The sequence below is a fragment of the Ochotona princeps genome, chromosome X (assembly GCF_030435755.1).
Source record: "Ochotona princeps isolate mOchPri1 chromosome X, mOchPri1.hap1, whole genome shotgun sequence".
Classification (NCBI taxonomy): Eukaryota; Metazoa; Chordata; class Mammalia; order Lagomorpha; family Ochotonidae; genus Ochotona; species Ochotona princeps.
The window spans coordinates 6,296,205-6,312,318 of NC_080865.1; the positions used below are offsets into that span (position 1 = coordinate 6,296,205).

The 16,114-nt window shown below is 49.4% G+C and overlaps 1 protein-coding gene across 1 annotated transcript in view; it reads left to right on the plus strand.

Moving 5' to 3' along the window:
• SMC1A (structural maintenance of chromosomes 1A) overlaps window positions 1-16,114 on the plus strand; it is a 42,361-nt gene that overhangs the window by 516 nt on the left and 25,731 nt on the right. The window contains exons 2-13 of the mRNA XM_058659239.1: window positions 6,334-6,522; window positions 6,623-6,735; window positions 7,699-7,902; window positions 8,002-8,240; window positions 9,252-9,510; window positions 9,591-9,731; window positions 10,388-10,470; window positions 10,628-10,835; window positions 14,998-15,183; window positions 15,281-15,460; window positions 15,562-15,708; window positions 15,808-15,945. Coding sequence (XP_058515222.1) covers window positions 6,334-6,522; window positions 6,623-6,735; window positions 7,699-7,902; window positions 8,002-8,240; window positions 9,252-9,510; window positions 9,591-9,731; window positions 10,388-10,470; window positions 10,628-10,835; window positions 14,998-15,183; window positions 15,281-15,460; window positions 15,562-15,708; window positions 15,808-15,945 — 2,087 coding nt within the window. The remainder of the gene's footprint in view (window positions 1-6,333; window positions 6,523-6,622; window positions 6,736-7,698; window positions 7,903-8,001; window positions 8,241-9,251; window positions 9,511-9,590; window positions 9,732-10,387; window positions 10,471-10,627; window positions 10,836-14,997; window positions 15,184-15,280; window positions 15,461-15,561; window positions 15,709-15,807; window positions 15,946-16,114) is intronic.

Sequence of the window (16,114 nt, forward strand, 5' to 3'; positions counted from 1 at the left end):
GTCAGGTGCGGGACGCACCTTTCACAGGATCAGTTGGCGCCTCACAGGCTGGTTTAATGCCTCCGGAAACGGGAAAGGTGATAGATCACCTTCCCGCAGCTACCGACCTCGACTGGTGCACTTACGCTTTGGCCTGTTCCCTCCCCACCTCGCGTTGGTACGTTCCAATGCTCCCCCCCCGCCTTTTTTTTTTTTTTTTTTGATGTTGCTCCACCGGTATTTTAGGAATTTTGGATTCCAGTCTTTCCGGTGCCAGATCAGCCAGCATCTCAGAAACCGTGGCCCCGAGCTCACTCCTTTCCCAGCACCAAAACGGTGAAAGGCGTGAATTTCTTTGCTTGCCACATTTCCTGCATGCTGATTGTTTCTTACTAGTTACTCAATTTAAGAGTTAGGAAAGACTGGAGAATAGAATGCATCGAGCATATGCTATCACCGAATTTAATGTTCTAGAAAGGAAAGAAGAAAATAAAAGAATTTTAAGCTGTCGAAAATGCTATCCGGGAAATGACGAGTTGATGTGACAAACATGGCTTAGTTGATGCTCTTAGGGTGGCCAGAGGAGCCAGGTTGATGGTTCAGCAGGCTAATCTGCCAGCAGCACCGGTATCACCCATGGGTACCAGTTTATATCTCGGCTCCACTTCCTGTCTGGCTCCCTGCTTGTGGCCTGGGAAAGCAGTAGAGGATGACCCAAAGCCTTGGAATTCTGCACCCATGTGGGAGACCTGGAAGAAGTTCTTGGATCCTAGCTTTGGATCGTCTCAGCTCTGGCCTTTGTGGCCAATTAGGGAGTGATCTTCTTCTCTTTATCTCCTCCTCTGTAAATATACCTTTCATTTATATATATATATATATGAAACGCTGATGAGGGAAGCCCCTGAATGGTGTACCAAGGGTGGGACTGTTCTCATCAACCCTCCAGAAGTGTTCAGTATGGAATCCTGTCATGTTTCTCCACCCCAGGGATGTTCTAACAGAATCATTTTCTGGGCTGCAAGGCTGCCCTTGCTGGAGTAGCTTGACCTGAATCCCTAACCTGGAGTCTTGCTTGCTGTTAGCTCTCTGCTTGGTGTAGGGGGTTGACAGCAGTTGCAGTGGCAGCGAGTTAAAATTGCTTTGCTTTGCTTTGCTCTGCTCTCAGTCTTGCGTCTAGCAGCATCTCTGGCTTCTCACTAGACGACAGGAACACCAAGAGGGTCTCCACATATTGCCAAATGCCCCACGTTCAGGAAGCATTGCTCTAGAGGCTAATGCTTTCGGCTCTTCAGGTTTTGGTACTGTGACCCTGGTGGAAGAAGCTAAATGTAGTGTTTGACATTTGTGCCCTCAGCGTTGATACATCTGTGTCTTTTGCAGTTCTTAAGTAAAGGCCCTTGGCCTGACTGCCTCTCCCTCCACATCCCCTTTCTTAAGGGCTCATTTCTACAACGCTTTCTTTGCTTCCCTTTTAATGAATTAGCGCTTTCTCTTCTGCCTCTAGTAAAGGATTGGTACCTTGTAACAAGTTGGAGGATTGTGAGAGATCTTTATCCCCTGAAGCTCCCGTGGCAGAGGTCTAAAGATTGTAAATTTATCCCTCAGTGACTGATTTCCTGTCTGTATGATATCCCTAATCCTGTTGTGATGAAGGAGAGCTGAGAGTCCGTGCTTGTTACAATGTAACAGTCATTTGTTGAGCACCTGCTGTGCATCTAAAGTACTTTCATGTTCAGGGTGGCTTTATCTGTTACACTCTTTAGCAGGAGCTTAGGAGGGAGATACCATAGTTGCATTTCATTCAGGAGGAAATTGACTTACAATGGTATGGTAAGCCAGTGGCCCCAGTTCTCCAAGGCAGGATCAGAGCCCAGAGCTGCTGCCTTCCCGGAAGGACCTGGGCTGTCTGCTGGAAATCAGGCCCTCAGTTCAAGAGTCGGCAACCTGTTTTGGGGAGACTCTTGAAATCAAATTTAGAAAGATTGAACTGTTCCTTCTCATCCTCTAACCCCAATCTAATCTTTTTTTAAAGATTTATTTATGTTTACTGGAAAGTCAGATATACAGAGAGGAGGAGAGATAGAGAGGAAGATCTTCCATCCGATGATTCACTCCCCAAGTGACCACAATGGCTGGAGCTGTGCCAATCCGAAGCCAGGAGCCAGATCCTCTTCCAGGTTTCCCACGCAGGTGCAGGGTCCCAAGATCTTGGGCCATCCTCGACTGCTTTCCCAGGCCACAGGCAGGGAGCTGGATGGGAAGTGGAGCAGCCATGGGTGGAACTTGTGTCCACATGGGATCCTGGCACTGCAGGTGACAGCTTTACCTGCTTCATCACAGCACCAGTCCCAGTGTGTGTGTGTTTAATATTTATATGTTTATTTGAACGGCAGAGAGATGGGACAGAGCTCACCCATCTGTTCATTCCCCAAATGTGTGTAAGAGTCAGGGCTGGGTCTGTCAGAAGCCAGGAACTCAATCCAAGTCTCCTGTGTGGGTGGTGAGAACCACTTGAGCTGTGTCCTCCTGCCTCCCAGGATACACCTTAGCAGGAAGCTGGAATCCAGAGCAGAGTAACCCGGGCTTGAACCAGATGCTCCAGTAGGGGGCGCAGGTGCCGCAAGTATGTCTTAACCACTATGCTAAGTGCCTTCCCCAAGATAGCCACTTTTGTTTTAAAATATTATTTTTGGGGGCCCGGCGGTGTGGCCTAGCAGCTAAAGTCCTCGCCTTGAACGCCCCGGGATCCCATATTGGCGTCGGTTCTAATCCCGGCAGCTCCACTTCCCATCCAGCTCCCTGCTTGTGGCCTGGGAAAGCAGTGGAGGACAGCCCAGAGCTTTGGGACCCTGCACCCGCGTGGGAGACCCAGAAGAGGTTCCTGGTTCCCGGCTTCGGATTGGCGCAGCACCTGCCGTTGCGGTCACTTGGGGAGTGAATCATCGGATGGAAGATCTTCCTCTCTGTCTCTCCTCCACTCTGTATATCCGGCTTTCCAATAAAAATGAATAAATCTTTAAAAAAATATTATTTTTGGAAGGTAGAATGACAGAGACAGAATTTTTCCAAATATATGTGACAGTCAGGGCTGGGCCAGGCTGAAGCTAGGAGCCAGGAACGCCGTTTGGGTCTCCTACATGTGTGGTGGGGACTTGATTGCTTGAGCCATCATCTGCTGCCTCCAGGTACATTAGAAGGAAACTGAATTGCAAGCAAGGAGCAGGGACTCACAGCAGGTACTGTTACTGGGATGTAGGCATTCTAAGCAGCAGTTTAACCTGTTGTACCGCTACTCTCTGCCCCAGAAAAGCTCTTCTTAATGTTAAACAAGCTGTATTTAGTTGTATGGTTGATACTTACACATGCTATGACATTTTAGCAAAATCCCTAAAAGTATACAAGAAAGAGGGTCCTCTGCCTTTAGCTAGTTTCCTTCTCACAAGCAGTTACTATTATACTAGGAGTATTTGCATCTGTTTCTTCCCATGTCTTTCCCATCTCCTCTAGTTTTCATTATGAAAATTTGTAAGTGCATTTAGTTTGCTTAGTCATTTGAAAGTAACTTGCAGGGCTTGGTATGATGGTTGAATTGGTTAATCCTTGCCTTGTAAACACCAGGATCCCATATGAGTCATGGTTCCTGTCCCGGCTGCTCCTCTTCCCATCCAGCTCCCTGCCCGTGGCCTGGGAAAGCAGTCGGGGATGGCTCAAAGCCTTGGGACCCTGCACCCACGTGGGAGACCCAGGAGGCTCCTGGCTTTGGATTGGCTCAGCTACGGCCGTTGTGGCCACTTAGGGAGTGAATCATTGGACAGAAGATCTTTCTGTCTCTCCTCTCTGTATATCTGCCTTTCCAGTAAACATAAATAAATCTTTAAAAAAAAAATCTTAAAAAAAAAAAAGAATTGATTTATTTGAAAGGCATAGCTAGGGACAAACAGATCTTCCATCTGCTGATTCATTCCCCCCATGATTGAGGAAGCCAGGCCCTTTCGAGGTCAAAGCCAGGAGTCTGGAACTCCTACTGGGTCTCATGTGGGTAGGGGCCCAAGAATTTGGGCCATTCTCTGCTGCTTTCTCAGGCATATTAGCAGGTTGGAAAAAACAGAGAGGAGCCCGGCGTGGTGGCCTAGCGGCTAAAGGCCTCGCTTTGAAAGCGCCAAGATCCCATATGGGCACCGGTTCTAATCCCTGCAGCTCCACTTCCCATCCAGCTCCCTGCTTGTGGCCTGGGAAAGCAGTCGAGGACAGCCCAAAGCTGTGGGACCCTGCATCCACATGGGAGACCCAGAGGAGGCTCCTGGCTCCTGGCTTCAGATTGGCACAGTACCGGCCCGTTGTGGCTCACTTGGGGAGTGAACCATCGGATGGAAAATCTTCCTCTCTGTCTCTCCTCCTCTCTGTATATCTGACTTTGCAATAAAAATAAAATAAATTCTTTTATTATATTTTTGACAATCTTTACATAGTTAATTACGGTAAAAAGGTTCAAGGGCTATAGGGAAGTGGGTAAGACTATTGTTTCCGTATTGTTTCCTTCATGTATCTGAGGTAAAGGGGGTTATTAAGGGAGAAGCCCCACCCAGTTTCCCACCCACCCTAAATCCCGGATGTGGCGCATGCTCTGAGATCCTTGCTCAAGTGGTTTTGATAGTTCACCAGTTATGAATCGCTGCCAGTCTCGCCACTCCCAGCACGATGAGGTCGTTGAAGAATCCACTGATTGACATAGTCCATCATAGAGTCTCCATTTGCCCAGTATTTCGCTGCCAACATATAGCTGAGGTGGTTGATTGACTTGTTCTTTCTTCTGTCTTTTCTTGGCTAGGGTTCTGAGTCCGGCATTTCGATTGGGGAGATCCCCAAAGAAACTCTGAGGTGTTCCCAGACCAGATTCTTGTATGTACTAGCAAGCACAGGGCCCAGCACAGTCCATCACCCCGATCAGCTGGTGGTTGCAATTGCTGGGTTGGTTCTGTTTTCAGCCCCGACTTCCGCTGGAACCAATGGGTGTTGCAGTCCAGCCTGCTTCTGCCCAGCACATACTCGGCCCTCACATAAACCAGTGGGAGCTACAGCCCAGTCAGAGCGACCCACAATAACCCCCACCAGGCCTGCCCCCTACCCTGGTTTGCCAGTATGTGCATCAGACTAGTCCAGTCTGTCCCACATCCCATTTGATTCTCGTACACGTCAATGGGTATTAAAGCTTAGTTCCATCTAACCAGCTCCACTATCCAGCCCTCACGGATGTTGTTGAGTGCCTCTCTGTCTAGCCACCTCAGCCCCTGCCCTAGTTTTCATGCCCTCCTGCGGGAGTAGTAACCCAAGAGGGAGGAGCCCACTATTTCCCTCCCAGGTCTCTCTCAATCCCAGTTTATGCACTCTTCGGGTGGTTCTGTGGTTTGACGTGACAGAATTAGCCCCCAGTGCCAGCTTCTGCCAGCTGATGCTGCGGTTAAGCCCAAACAACCCTCACCCACTCTAATTTATGCTTGCACCAGTAGGAATAATCCGCCCAGTCTGGCTTTTCCCTGATATAGTCCACAAAATAAAATAAATCTTTAAAAAAAGAACAGACAGGATTTTTGGAGTTCATAATGGGATACCATTGTCTTGTGCAGTGGCTTAATCTTTTACACCACAATGCTGGACCTCTGCTTTTAAGATTTCATTTTTATCTGGAAGGCAAGGTTACAGAGAGAAGGAGAAACACACACACACGCACTCCCTCTCTCCCTCCCTCCCTCCCTTCTGCTGGTTTACTCCCTTAATAGCCACAGTGTCCAGAGCTGAGCCGATCTGAAACCTGCAGCCAGGAGCTTCTTCCAGGTCTCCCACGCAGGTACAGGGTCCCAAGCCTTTGGGCCGTCCTCGACTGCTTTCCCAGACCACAAGCAAAAGTACTGGTACTTAAACCAGTGCCTATGTAGGATGGCATAGCCACAGGCTGAAGCTTAGCCTACTGTGTCACCGTGCCAACCCCCTTATTTTGTTTAACATTTTAAAATCAAACTGTATAGAGTTTTGTATCTTGCTGTTTCAGCTCTTGTGGGCATTTACCTATGGCATTAAAGGTTGTAGAACAACTTTGAATTGAATGTAACATTTTCTTCGATGGTGTTCTATGTCTGGTTGTTGTCAGTCATAACGACAAGGAACTATTTCTCCTGAGGATTTGGTCCAGAGTTTTGGTCGAGGTCAGTGTATGGGGGCAGAAGAATGTTCTGTGCCCCCGTTAATGTAAGCCCTGAGTGGCCGGGACATTGCTGTCCCTCTCGCTGTCTCCTTTGTGCCTTGTCCTCTCCATTTCTCCCTAACCTTCCCCTTTTGCTTTGCTCCTTTCTCCCTCAGGTAAGTCAAACCTCATGGATGCTATCAGCTTCGTGCTGGGTGAGAAAACCAGCAACCTACGGGTGAAGACCCTCCGGGACCTGATCCACGGAGCTCCTGTGGGCAAGCCGGCTGCCAACCGGGCCTTTGTCAGCATGGTGTACTCCGAGGACGGAGCTGAGGACCGCACCTTTGCCCGGGTCATTGTAGGTGGGTGAGGCTGGCCAGGAGGCTCTCTTCTTGGTAAATGGCTGGACTAGTTGACAGGGACAGAAGATCGTCGCTGACCGTCCCTTGTGTTGTCTTGTAGGGGGTTCTTCTGAGTACAAGATCAACAACAAAGTTGTCCAGCTGCATGAGTATAGCGAGGAATTAGAGAAGTTAGGTATTCTCATCAAAGCGCGCAACTTCCTCGTCTTCCAGGTAGGCATTTGGAACTGTTTCTGCCCATCTGTTTTGTCCACCCGTATCGAGCCCCGCAGAGCCTGCTCCATCTCAGGCTGTGTGGCCATGTCTCCCTTGAATAGCACTGCCTCTCCCCAGCCTGTCCCCTTTCAGCTCATCCCACAGGCCAGGTGTGTGTCCTTCTAACACAACCTTCTCTCCGTAAAGCATTTCCCTCATTCCTTGTTACCTTGTGATAGTGATTCTCCAGTTATGGGCTCCAGATGGGCACTATGAGCATCACGTGGAACATGCTAGAAACATCCCCTCAGGCCCCATCCCGGTGCCTGCCAAGGATGACTGAAGATGTGTATAGTACTTTGTGTTTTAGCAAGTCCTCCAGGTCATCGTGATGCCTGCTGACATCTGACAGCCATTGACTTATGATGAGAAGCCGAACTTCTAAGCGTGTTTTCGGAAAGCACCATCATTTGGCTGGGCCTGCTGCTTCCTGTCCCCCCTGCCGGCACTCTTCCTGCAGCCTGTCTCAGCCATTTACACAGCCCCAAACTCTCGTGCTTCCTGTGGCCTGCAGGCTTTGGCTTACTAATTATCCTCCTTCTGCAGGAACCATTGCTCTCTCATTTTCTTGGTTAGTTTTTCATCCATCTTCCAAACTCAGCTTAGATGTCACCTTTGGGGAGCCTTCCCAGATAAGCATGAGTACCCATTCCTGGGTCTCCGAGCTTCACTGAGTCCTGCGCTGACTCTGTCGCTGCACAGGAGGTGCTCTATTCTCTCTGTATCCATTGCTTTACTCCCTTGTCTTCAGAAGGCAAAGAACGTGTCCTCAAGGCAGTGCAAAATGTGGTCTCCCTGTGTGTGTGTGTGTGTGTGTGTGTGTGTGTGTGTGAGAACCTTTTTTTAACGGATGAGTGCGAGTGGGTAGGGGGAACCGTGCTTGCTGGAGTCTCAGTGGGAGAATGCTTTGGCCTTTACTAGGGTGCTGTGGAATCCATTGCCATGAAGAACCCCAAAGAGAGGACAGCTCTATTTGAAGAGATCAGTCGCTCGGGAGAGTTGGCCCAGGAGTATGATAAGCGAAAGAAGGAAATGGTGAAAGCTGAAGAGGACACGCAGTTTAATTACCATCGCAAGAAAAACATCGCAGCTGAACGCAAGGAAGCCAAACAGGAGAAAGAGGAGGTCAGTGGCTTGCCTGCCTGCCTGCCTGCTGGCCTAGCTGCTGGCTCTGAGGGGCCCAGGGCGGGCAAGCGCCTGACTAACCCGTTCTGGCCTGCCTAGGCTGACCGCTACCAGCGCCTGAAGGATGAGGTGGTGCGAGCTCAGGTGCAGCTGCAACTCTTTAAACTGTACCATAACCAAGTGGAGATTGAGAAGCTCAACAAGGAGTTGGGCTCCAAGAACAAAGAGATCGAGAAGGACAAGAAGCGGATGGACAAAGTAGAGGATGAACTGAAGGAGAAGAAGAAGGAGCTGGGCAAGATGATGCGGGAGCAGCAGCAGATCGAAAAGGAGATCAAGTAAGAGGCAGCCCACCACGTGGCAGCAAAGCAAGCGGCCGCACTGCCCCCCAGCGGAGCCCGCAGGGCAGTGCTAGCTAATATTCCCCTTGACTGGCCAGGACCAGAACCAGGCACATTGCTTTTTTTTTTTGCTTTTTTCCCCCCCTTCTTTTAGATTTATTTTTATTTGAAAGGCAGATTTATGGAGAGAAGGAGAGACGAAGATCTTCTATCAGCTTGTTCACTCCCCAAATGCCCACAGTGGTTAGAGGTGAACTGACCCGAAGCCAGGAGCTTCCTCTGGGCCTCCCATGTGGGTGCAGGGTCCCAAGGACTTAGGCCATCCTCCATTGCTTTCTCAGGCCACAGGCAGGGAGCTGGGTAGGAATTGGAGCAGCCTGTCCACAAACCAGTGCCCATATGAGATGCCAGCACTTGCAGACAGGGTTAACCTGTTGAACCGCCATGCTGGCCCCTCAGGCACATTTCTTGACTTGCATTTTAAACAAATAGTATGTTTAGTCCTCAGGTAGATTCTCAGAAGAGGGAGAACTTGAAAGGGGTGGTGGCCTTGCCAGATTAAAGGAAGGTATGGGAGGCCCAGCCATTATAGGAAATAGAAAAGCTGAAGCTGAAAGTTAAAAGGATGAGGTGGTGGCATTTAAATCACTGTTTTCCTTGTTAACTAAAGTAGGTGCAGGTTTTGAGAAGGTTAGGTCAGGTGGGCACAACTCAGCCCTCACAGGGTGTTTCTAGGAGTTGTTGATGAGGGGCCTGGCCTGATGGCAAGGGTGGAAGCTTGCCCTTGGGAAATGGCTGGAATGCCAGGCTGAAGCCACAGGTTCCAGGCAGTAGCCAGATTACTGCCTTTTTGAGGCTCTATGTGGTGCTGGGCCCTTTTTCATGCAGGCAGTTCGCTGGCTGGAGGTCCAGTTTCCCTTTGTTTGGATAAGAAGCCCAAGGCACCTCGCTTATACAGTAACTGCTTGTGTTTCCCTCCCACCCTCTTCCCATCCTTCCTGGCAAAAGGGAGAAGGACTCAGAGCTGAACCAGAAGCGCCCTCAGTACATCAAAGCCAAGGAGAACACCTCCCACAAAATCAAGAAGCTCGAGGCAGCCAAAAAGTCTCTGCAGAATGCTCAGAAGCATTACAAGAAGCGGAAAGGTGACATGGATGAGCTGGAGAAGGAGATGCTGTCAGTGGAGAAGGCCCGGCAGGAGTTCGAGGAACGCATGGAAGAGGAGAGCCAGAGCCAGGGCCGAGATCTGACTCTGGAGGAGAATCAGGTGAGCCCTGCAAGGGTTTGGTGAGGAGGAGGGTGCAGGGCTGACATGCGCATTCCATCCTTTTACTGTTCCCGACACAGGTGAAGAAGTACCACCGGTTGAAAGAGGAAGCCAGCAAAAGAGCAGCGACCTTGGCCCAAGAGTTGGAGAAGTTTAACCGAGACCAGAAAGCTGATCAGGACCGGCTAGATCTGGAAGAGCGGAAGAAAGTGGAGACAGAGGTGGGCATCATGCGCCATCACATTAGGGTTGCTGGGCCCAGGGGAAGGAGGCAGTGGCAATGTGAATGACGGAATAGTTGGCACCTGTTGAGCACTTAACCTGTGTGCTAGCCACTGTTTCGTTTGTGCTTTCGTTTAAGTCTTCATTTGTGATTGCCATTCCGGGACGGCTCCTGCCAGCCTCCTCTTCCAAATGATGAAACTGCAGCACAGAAGTGAGATAGTGACCGTGACAGGAACTTGTTATAATCCCCTGAGGACTTAAAGTGGTGTAGGCCTTCTGCTGAGTATTTCTTTTCCTCGTTTAAAAGAACTGGGAAGGAATTGGTGTTCACGCCTTCCGTGTACTAAGCGCTTCACAGGTCTCGGGTCATGTGGAGATGGCCCGCATTTGACAGGTGAGGACGCAGGTGCAGAAAGGCCTGCGCAGCTCGACTCTGCCTTGATCTGGGCCTCTTCCATAACGAGTGCTACAGCCTTGGGAGGTGCCCAGGCCGTCAGGAGACGCAGGGCGTGCTGTCTGTGTGTCTGCCTTTCAGTCAGCCTCCTGCAGTAGGAGCTTATATTACACTGTTGAGTTCTCGGCACACGGGGGCCCCTGTGGTCTTCGTGTTGACTTGGTCAGCACCCGGAGATGAAATCTGTTTGATTCCCAGGCCAAGATTAAGCAGAAGCTGCGAGAGATTGAAGAGAATCAGAAGCGGATTGAGAAGTTGGAGGAATACATCACCACCAGCAAGTACGTGGCGCGGCTGCTTCTCCCTGCCCACCTCTCAGGCCTGTTGCTTTCACCCTGCCTGGGCTGCCAGTCTGCAGGCAGGACCCTCAGAGGCCCTCTGAGCTGGGAATATTGTCTGAGCAGCCAGGGTAACCGCTGGGTTCCTTCTCTTTCCCAGGCAATCCCTGGAGGAGCAGAAGAAGCTGGAGGGGGAGCTGACAGAGGAGGTAGAAATGGCTAAGCGGCGCATTGATGAGATCAATAAGGAGCTGAACCAGGTGATGGAGCAGCTGGGGGACGCCCGCATTGACCGCCAGGAGAGCAGCCGGCAGCAGCGGAAGGCGGAGATCATGGAGAGCATCAAGCGCCTTTACCCTGGCTCTGTGGTAAGGGTGGCAAGGGAGCTCACTCACGGTCATCCCATTTCCCCAGCAGCCCCGTGAAGGCAGGTTGGCTTCTCTGCTTTTGTAACTGGAGAAGCAGATTCTGAAATGTTAGATGGCTTGCCCAAAGCAGTGTGGCTTAATAGCAGGGAGGACTGTGATTCAGATCCAACTTGTTGTGATTCAATTTTTTTTTTTTTTTGGTAAGATTTATTTACTTTTATTGGAAAGTGAAATATACAGAGAGGAGGAGACACAGATAGGAAAATCTTCTGTTTGCTGATTCACTCCCTACGTGACTGCAACGGCTGGAGCAGAGCCGATCTGAAGCCAGGAGCCAGGAGCTGCTTCTCGGTCTCTCACACGGTTAGAGTCCCAAGGCTTTGGGCCGTCCTCGACTGCTTTCCCAGGCCACTAGCAGGGAGCTGGATGGGAAGTGGGGCTGCCAGGACACGAACAAGTGCCCATATAAATTCCTGGTACATACAAGGCCAGGAATTTAGCTGCTAGGCTACTGCACCGGGCCTCACATTGTGCAGTTTTGTAGCTATAGTTCTTCCCCCTTTTCCTTTCTCCCCTTTCTGCCCTCCCCACTGTAACCTATATTTTTGTAGTAACATAGTCCTTTAGCTGCAGTCATGATTCCAACATTTTGCTATTTATGTGTGTCATCTTAGGCAATGTGGAGAATCTAGTCCTGTTGTCAAGGTTTTTTAAAAAAGTTTTATTGTCGGTTTTTATTCTGGAGTAGAGATGCCTGCTTCAGTGCTCTGTTTCCTGATATTCTAGTCTCCATTGCACTGTTCATTTATGAGAATAGAATATGTACTTTCTACCTATATATCTTTGTATATTGCATGAAAGTTATATCAGAGATAACATATGATATTTGTGCTTTGGGGATTGGCTTATTTCACTGAGCTTAATGGTCTCTATTTGGAACCATTTTGTTGCAAATGATAGAACTTGGTTCTTTTTACCGGCTGAGTAGTGTTCCATGGAGTAGACGTGCCACAGTTGCTTCATCCACTCCTCTTTGGACAGGCCTTTAGGTTGTTTCCATGTCTTTGCTGTTGTGGATTGTGCTGCTATGAATATAGGGGATGAAGGCTGCTTTCTCAAATGTAGCTTCCACTTCTTGTGGGATTGCTGGGTCATATGATAGATGAGTTTTCAGTTGTGTGAGGACTCTCTATACTGACTTCCCGAGTGGCTGCACAGTTTACTCCCATCAACAGTGGAGTAGGGTACCTTTTCTCTGTATCTCCCCATGTCCTCACCACCACGTGTTATTAGAAGATTTCTATGTGGCAGCTGTTCTCAGTGGAGTTAGTGGAGCCTCGGTGTGGTTTCTATTTCATCAGGCTAATTGCATCTTCCTGAAGGACTGTCTTGCAAAGTCTATGCTGCTGCTGATGCTGGGGAATGCAGGGGAGTGTTGAGGAAGTGGAAGGACCAGTCTTTCCCCCGGAAGCAGCTCTGTGCAGTCTTCTCTCTGAGCTCTTGGCATGTACCTTGTGGACCATTTGCTTGTAGGGTTCTATTGGATCTCTTGTCACTTGGTCTCTTGGGCTCTCACCAAATCCTAAGTGCCCAAATTCCTTGAATATTCCCCTATTCCTCACTCATCTTAGTTTGGATCTCTCTCTCTCTCTCTCTCTATATATATATATATATGTATATATTTCTATCATTTCAGTATATGTATATATACACTGAAATATATATTTGTAAATAATATAAATATATAAACATTCATTTACTTAATTATTATAGTTAAATATGTTACAATATATCTATAATCATCTCAGTAGGCACTGCTGGGGAGATAATTATGAATAGACCGGTCCCTGCCCTTGAAGATCTTACCCCTTTTGTTGATAATTCTTAGGGAATTAGTTCAGCTTGAATTGAGGGTATAGGAGAAGGGAACTGGTAGAAAATTGATCTTGACTCTGTAACAGTATGTAACATACATACACTTGTTCTATATAACATGTAACAGTATATAAGATATATGGGATCGTGTCTGTCATCAAGCTGTTGCAGGTGTCCCCCAGTTCTGACCCTGCGTGGGACTAGCCTCAGGTCCCAGTGTTACGAGACTATACTTCAGGTGGAGTCACAAGGTTGTGGCTTGTGTTTTGGCCCGTCTGGTGTAAGTTATGGATCCCATGAGCCACCTCTTGAGCTAGTGAATTTGCTAAGAGTACCTCAGCCAGGAAATTCTTCACTTAGATCTATTCATTTATTATTATGTGTATTTAAGATTTATTTTTATTTGGAAGAGAGTGGAAAAGGTCTTCCATCCACTGGTTCACTCTCCAGATGGTTGCACCGGCCAGCAACCAAGAGCTTTTCCCGAGTATCGCACATGGGTGCAGGGTGTAAACACCCAGGCTGTCTTCTGCTGCTGTCCCACACGCAGTAGTTGGGAGCAGGTGGGAAGGGGAGCAGATTAGAGTTGAATCGGCGCCTATATGCAATGCCAGTGTTGCAAGTGGCCACTTTAATTGCTATGCCATAGTGCTGGCCCTTATCTGTTATATAAAGTATAACAGTGCAGAGCAGTAGCTAGGTGGAAGAGATGACACAGGGCAAGGTAGGAGAGAAGAGGTGTGGCACTTCCATGCTGTCTTTGGGTGAACTTCCCTCCAGGTATCCTCCCATGATGGCCTATCTAGATTTTGGATCTCGTATGAATGTTTTATTAAATAGGCATGGTTTACTGCTTATCAGCTTAACCTTTGTCCCCCCACCTCCCCACCCAGGGATTGGGGTTGGGACTTGAAGTCCTACCCTTTTGGTCATCTTTAGTCTTTGTGGTGACAAGCTTCCAACTTTCTAGAAGCTACCAGTCATCTGCTTATCAGACAAGACACTGTTTACCTCAGAGACTGCAGGGTTTTAGGAGCACTACAGTCTCCAGGAACTGTGGTCAAGACCAGAGAATATGTTAAGTCACAAGAGAGTGGTTCATTACCGGGGTCCTATTAGTCGTTAGTAATAAATCTCCCAGGGTGAGGTTTGCAGGCTGCTATTCCACCATCTCAGCCCACTCTGAGCTTTCACCTTCCAGTTTTTGTAAGTATGATTGAGCCTAGAGATACTATAATCTGTTACTCCGCCAGCCTCTCTTGAGGTATTCTTGTAACACTGCTTCCCTTACTACACGGCCCATTATTTCAGCCCTTTGTCTTCTCTTATCCTGATTTTTTTCTTTTTCTTTTTTTTCCTTTGCCTTTGGCAAGGGCACTAGGATTAGCTGCTGTGCTTGGCTGGATTGCAGACAGCGTTCCTAGTCTGGCCAGTGCAGCCTGCTCCCATGTGCAAAGATAAACTTGCAGAGTTGCAGAGCTATTGGGCAGTCTTGACCATTAGGTACTGCCAGCCAAATGCCCTGTTTACAATAGAAATTCTAGGGCCTGGTGCAGTGGTTTGATTGGCTAATTCTCCTTCTTCAAGTGCCAGAATCCTTTATTGGCACCGGTTTGTGTCCTGGCTGCTCCACTTCCCATCCGACTCCCTGTTTGTGGCCTGGGAAAGCAGTAGAGGATGGCCCAGAGCATTGGGACCCTGCACTTGCATTGGAGATTTATGGGAGCTCCTGGCTTCGCTCAGGTCAGTTCTGGGCATTGCATCCACTTGGGGAGTGAATCAGCAGATCTTTCTCTCTGCCTCTCCTTTCCATAGATCTGCCTTTCCAAGAAAAACAAATAACTCATTTTTTTAAAAAAAATTCTGGCTTGCACTTCTTTCCAAGTTGGCAAATGGGAGTTGTGAGCCAGCTCCCCAAAGCCTCACACTTCAGATTTTTTTTTAAGATTTATTTATTTTTATTAGAAAGGCAGATATACAGAGAAGAGGAGAGACCGAAAGATCTTCCATCCGATGGTTCACTTCCCAAGTGGCCACAACGGCTGGAGCTGAGCCAATCCGAAGCCAGGAGCCTCTTCCGGGTCTCCCACACGGATGCAGGGTCCCAAAGCTTTGGGCTGTCCTCGACTGCTTTCCCAGGCCACTAGCAGGGAGGTGGATGGGAAGTGGGGCCGCTGGGATACGAACCGGCGCCCGTATGGGTGGTGCGCTCAAGGTGAGGACTTTAACTGCTGCGCTATTGCGCCGGGCCCCTCATACTTCAGTTTTGCCTTTCTCCATTCCTCAGTACGGCCGCCTCATTGACCTCTGTCAGCCCACACAAAAGAAGTATCAGATTGCTGTGACCAAAGTTTTAGGCAAAAACATGGATGCCATTATTGTTGACTCAGAGAAGACGGGCCGGGACTGCATTCAGTATATCAAGGAGCAGCGTGGGGAGCCTGAGACCTTCCTGCCTCTTGACTACCTGGAGGTGAGGCTGCCGGGGAAGGGATTGGGTCGGGGTGGTCTTTGAGAGCCCCTCCTCTGAGCCCTCCGTGTCCTTCCACTGACCGAGCTTCTTCCAACAGGTGAAACCAACAGACGAGAAGCTCCGGGAGCTGAAGGGGGCCAAGCTAGTGATTGATGTGATTCGCTACGAGCCACCTCATATCAAAAAGGCCCTGCAGTATGCTTGTGGGAATGCCCTGGTCTGTGACAATGTGGAGGACGCCCGTCGTATTGCCTTTGGAGGTCACCAGCGCCACAAGGTGTGAAGTCCCTTCCCCAGGTGGGAGGGGGCAGGCTCAACCCAGAAGGTTCCTGTGTGCAGCTTCAACCCCTCCGTCTCTGTTCTGCCTTTGATTTACAGACAGTGGCACTGGATGGGACCCTGTTCCAGAAGTCAGGAGTGATCTCCGGTGGGGCCAGTGACCTGAAGGCCAAGGCACGGCGCTGGGATGAGAAAGCAGTTGATAAGTTGAAAGAGAAGAAAGAGCGGTTGACGGAAGAGCTAAAAGTAAGCCCCATGCAGTGCTGGTCCCTAGAGCAGGGGGCCTCCAGCCCGTGTTGGCTACCTTCTTACCACCTCGCCCCCCTTCTTTCCTATCTCCTTCAGGAGCAAATGAAGGCAAAGCGGAAAGAGGCAGAGCTGCGTCAGGTGCAGTCTCAGGCCCATGGACTGCAGATGCGGCTCAAGTACTCCCAGAGTGACCTAGAGCAGACCAAGACACGCCACCTGGCCCTGAATCTGCAGGTGCGATCTGCCTCCCAGCCCTGGCCTCCAGGAGCTGCCCTCCTGTCCCTAGCCTAGGGTTTTCTAGGGATAGAGAGCTTGTTGCACTTCCCCTTCTCCTCCCAGCCTGCCCCAGGGAACCAGGCCCAGCACAGACACAGCCAGTGAGGGGTTAAGATCGTGGTCTGCC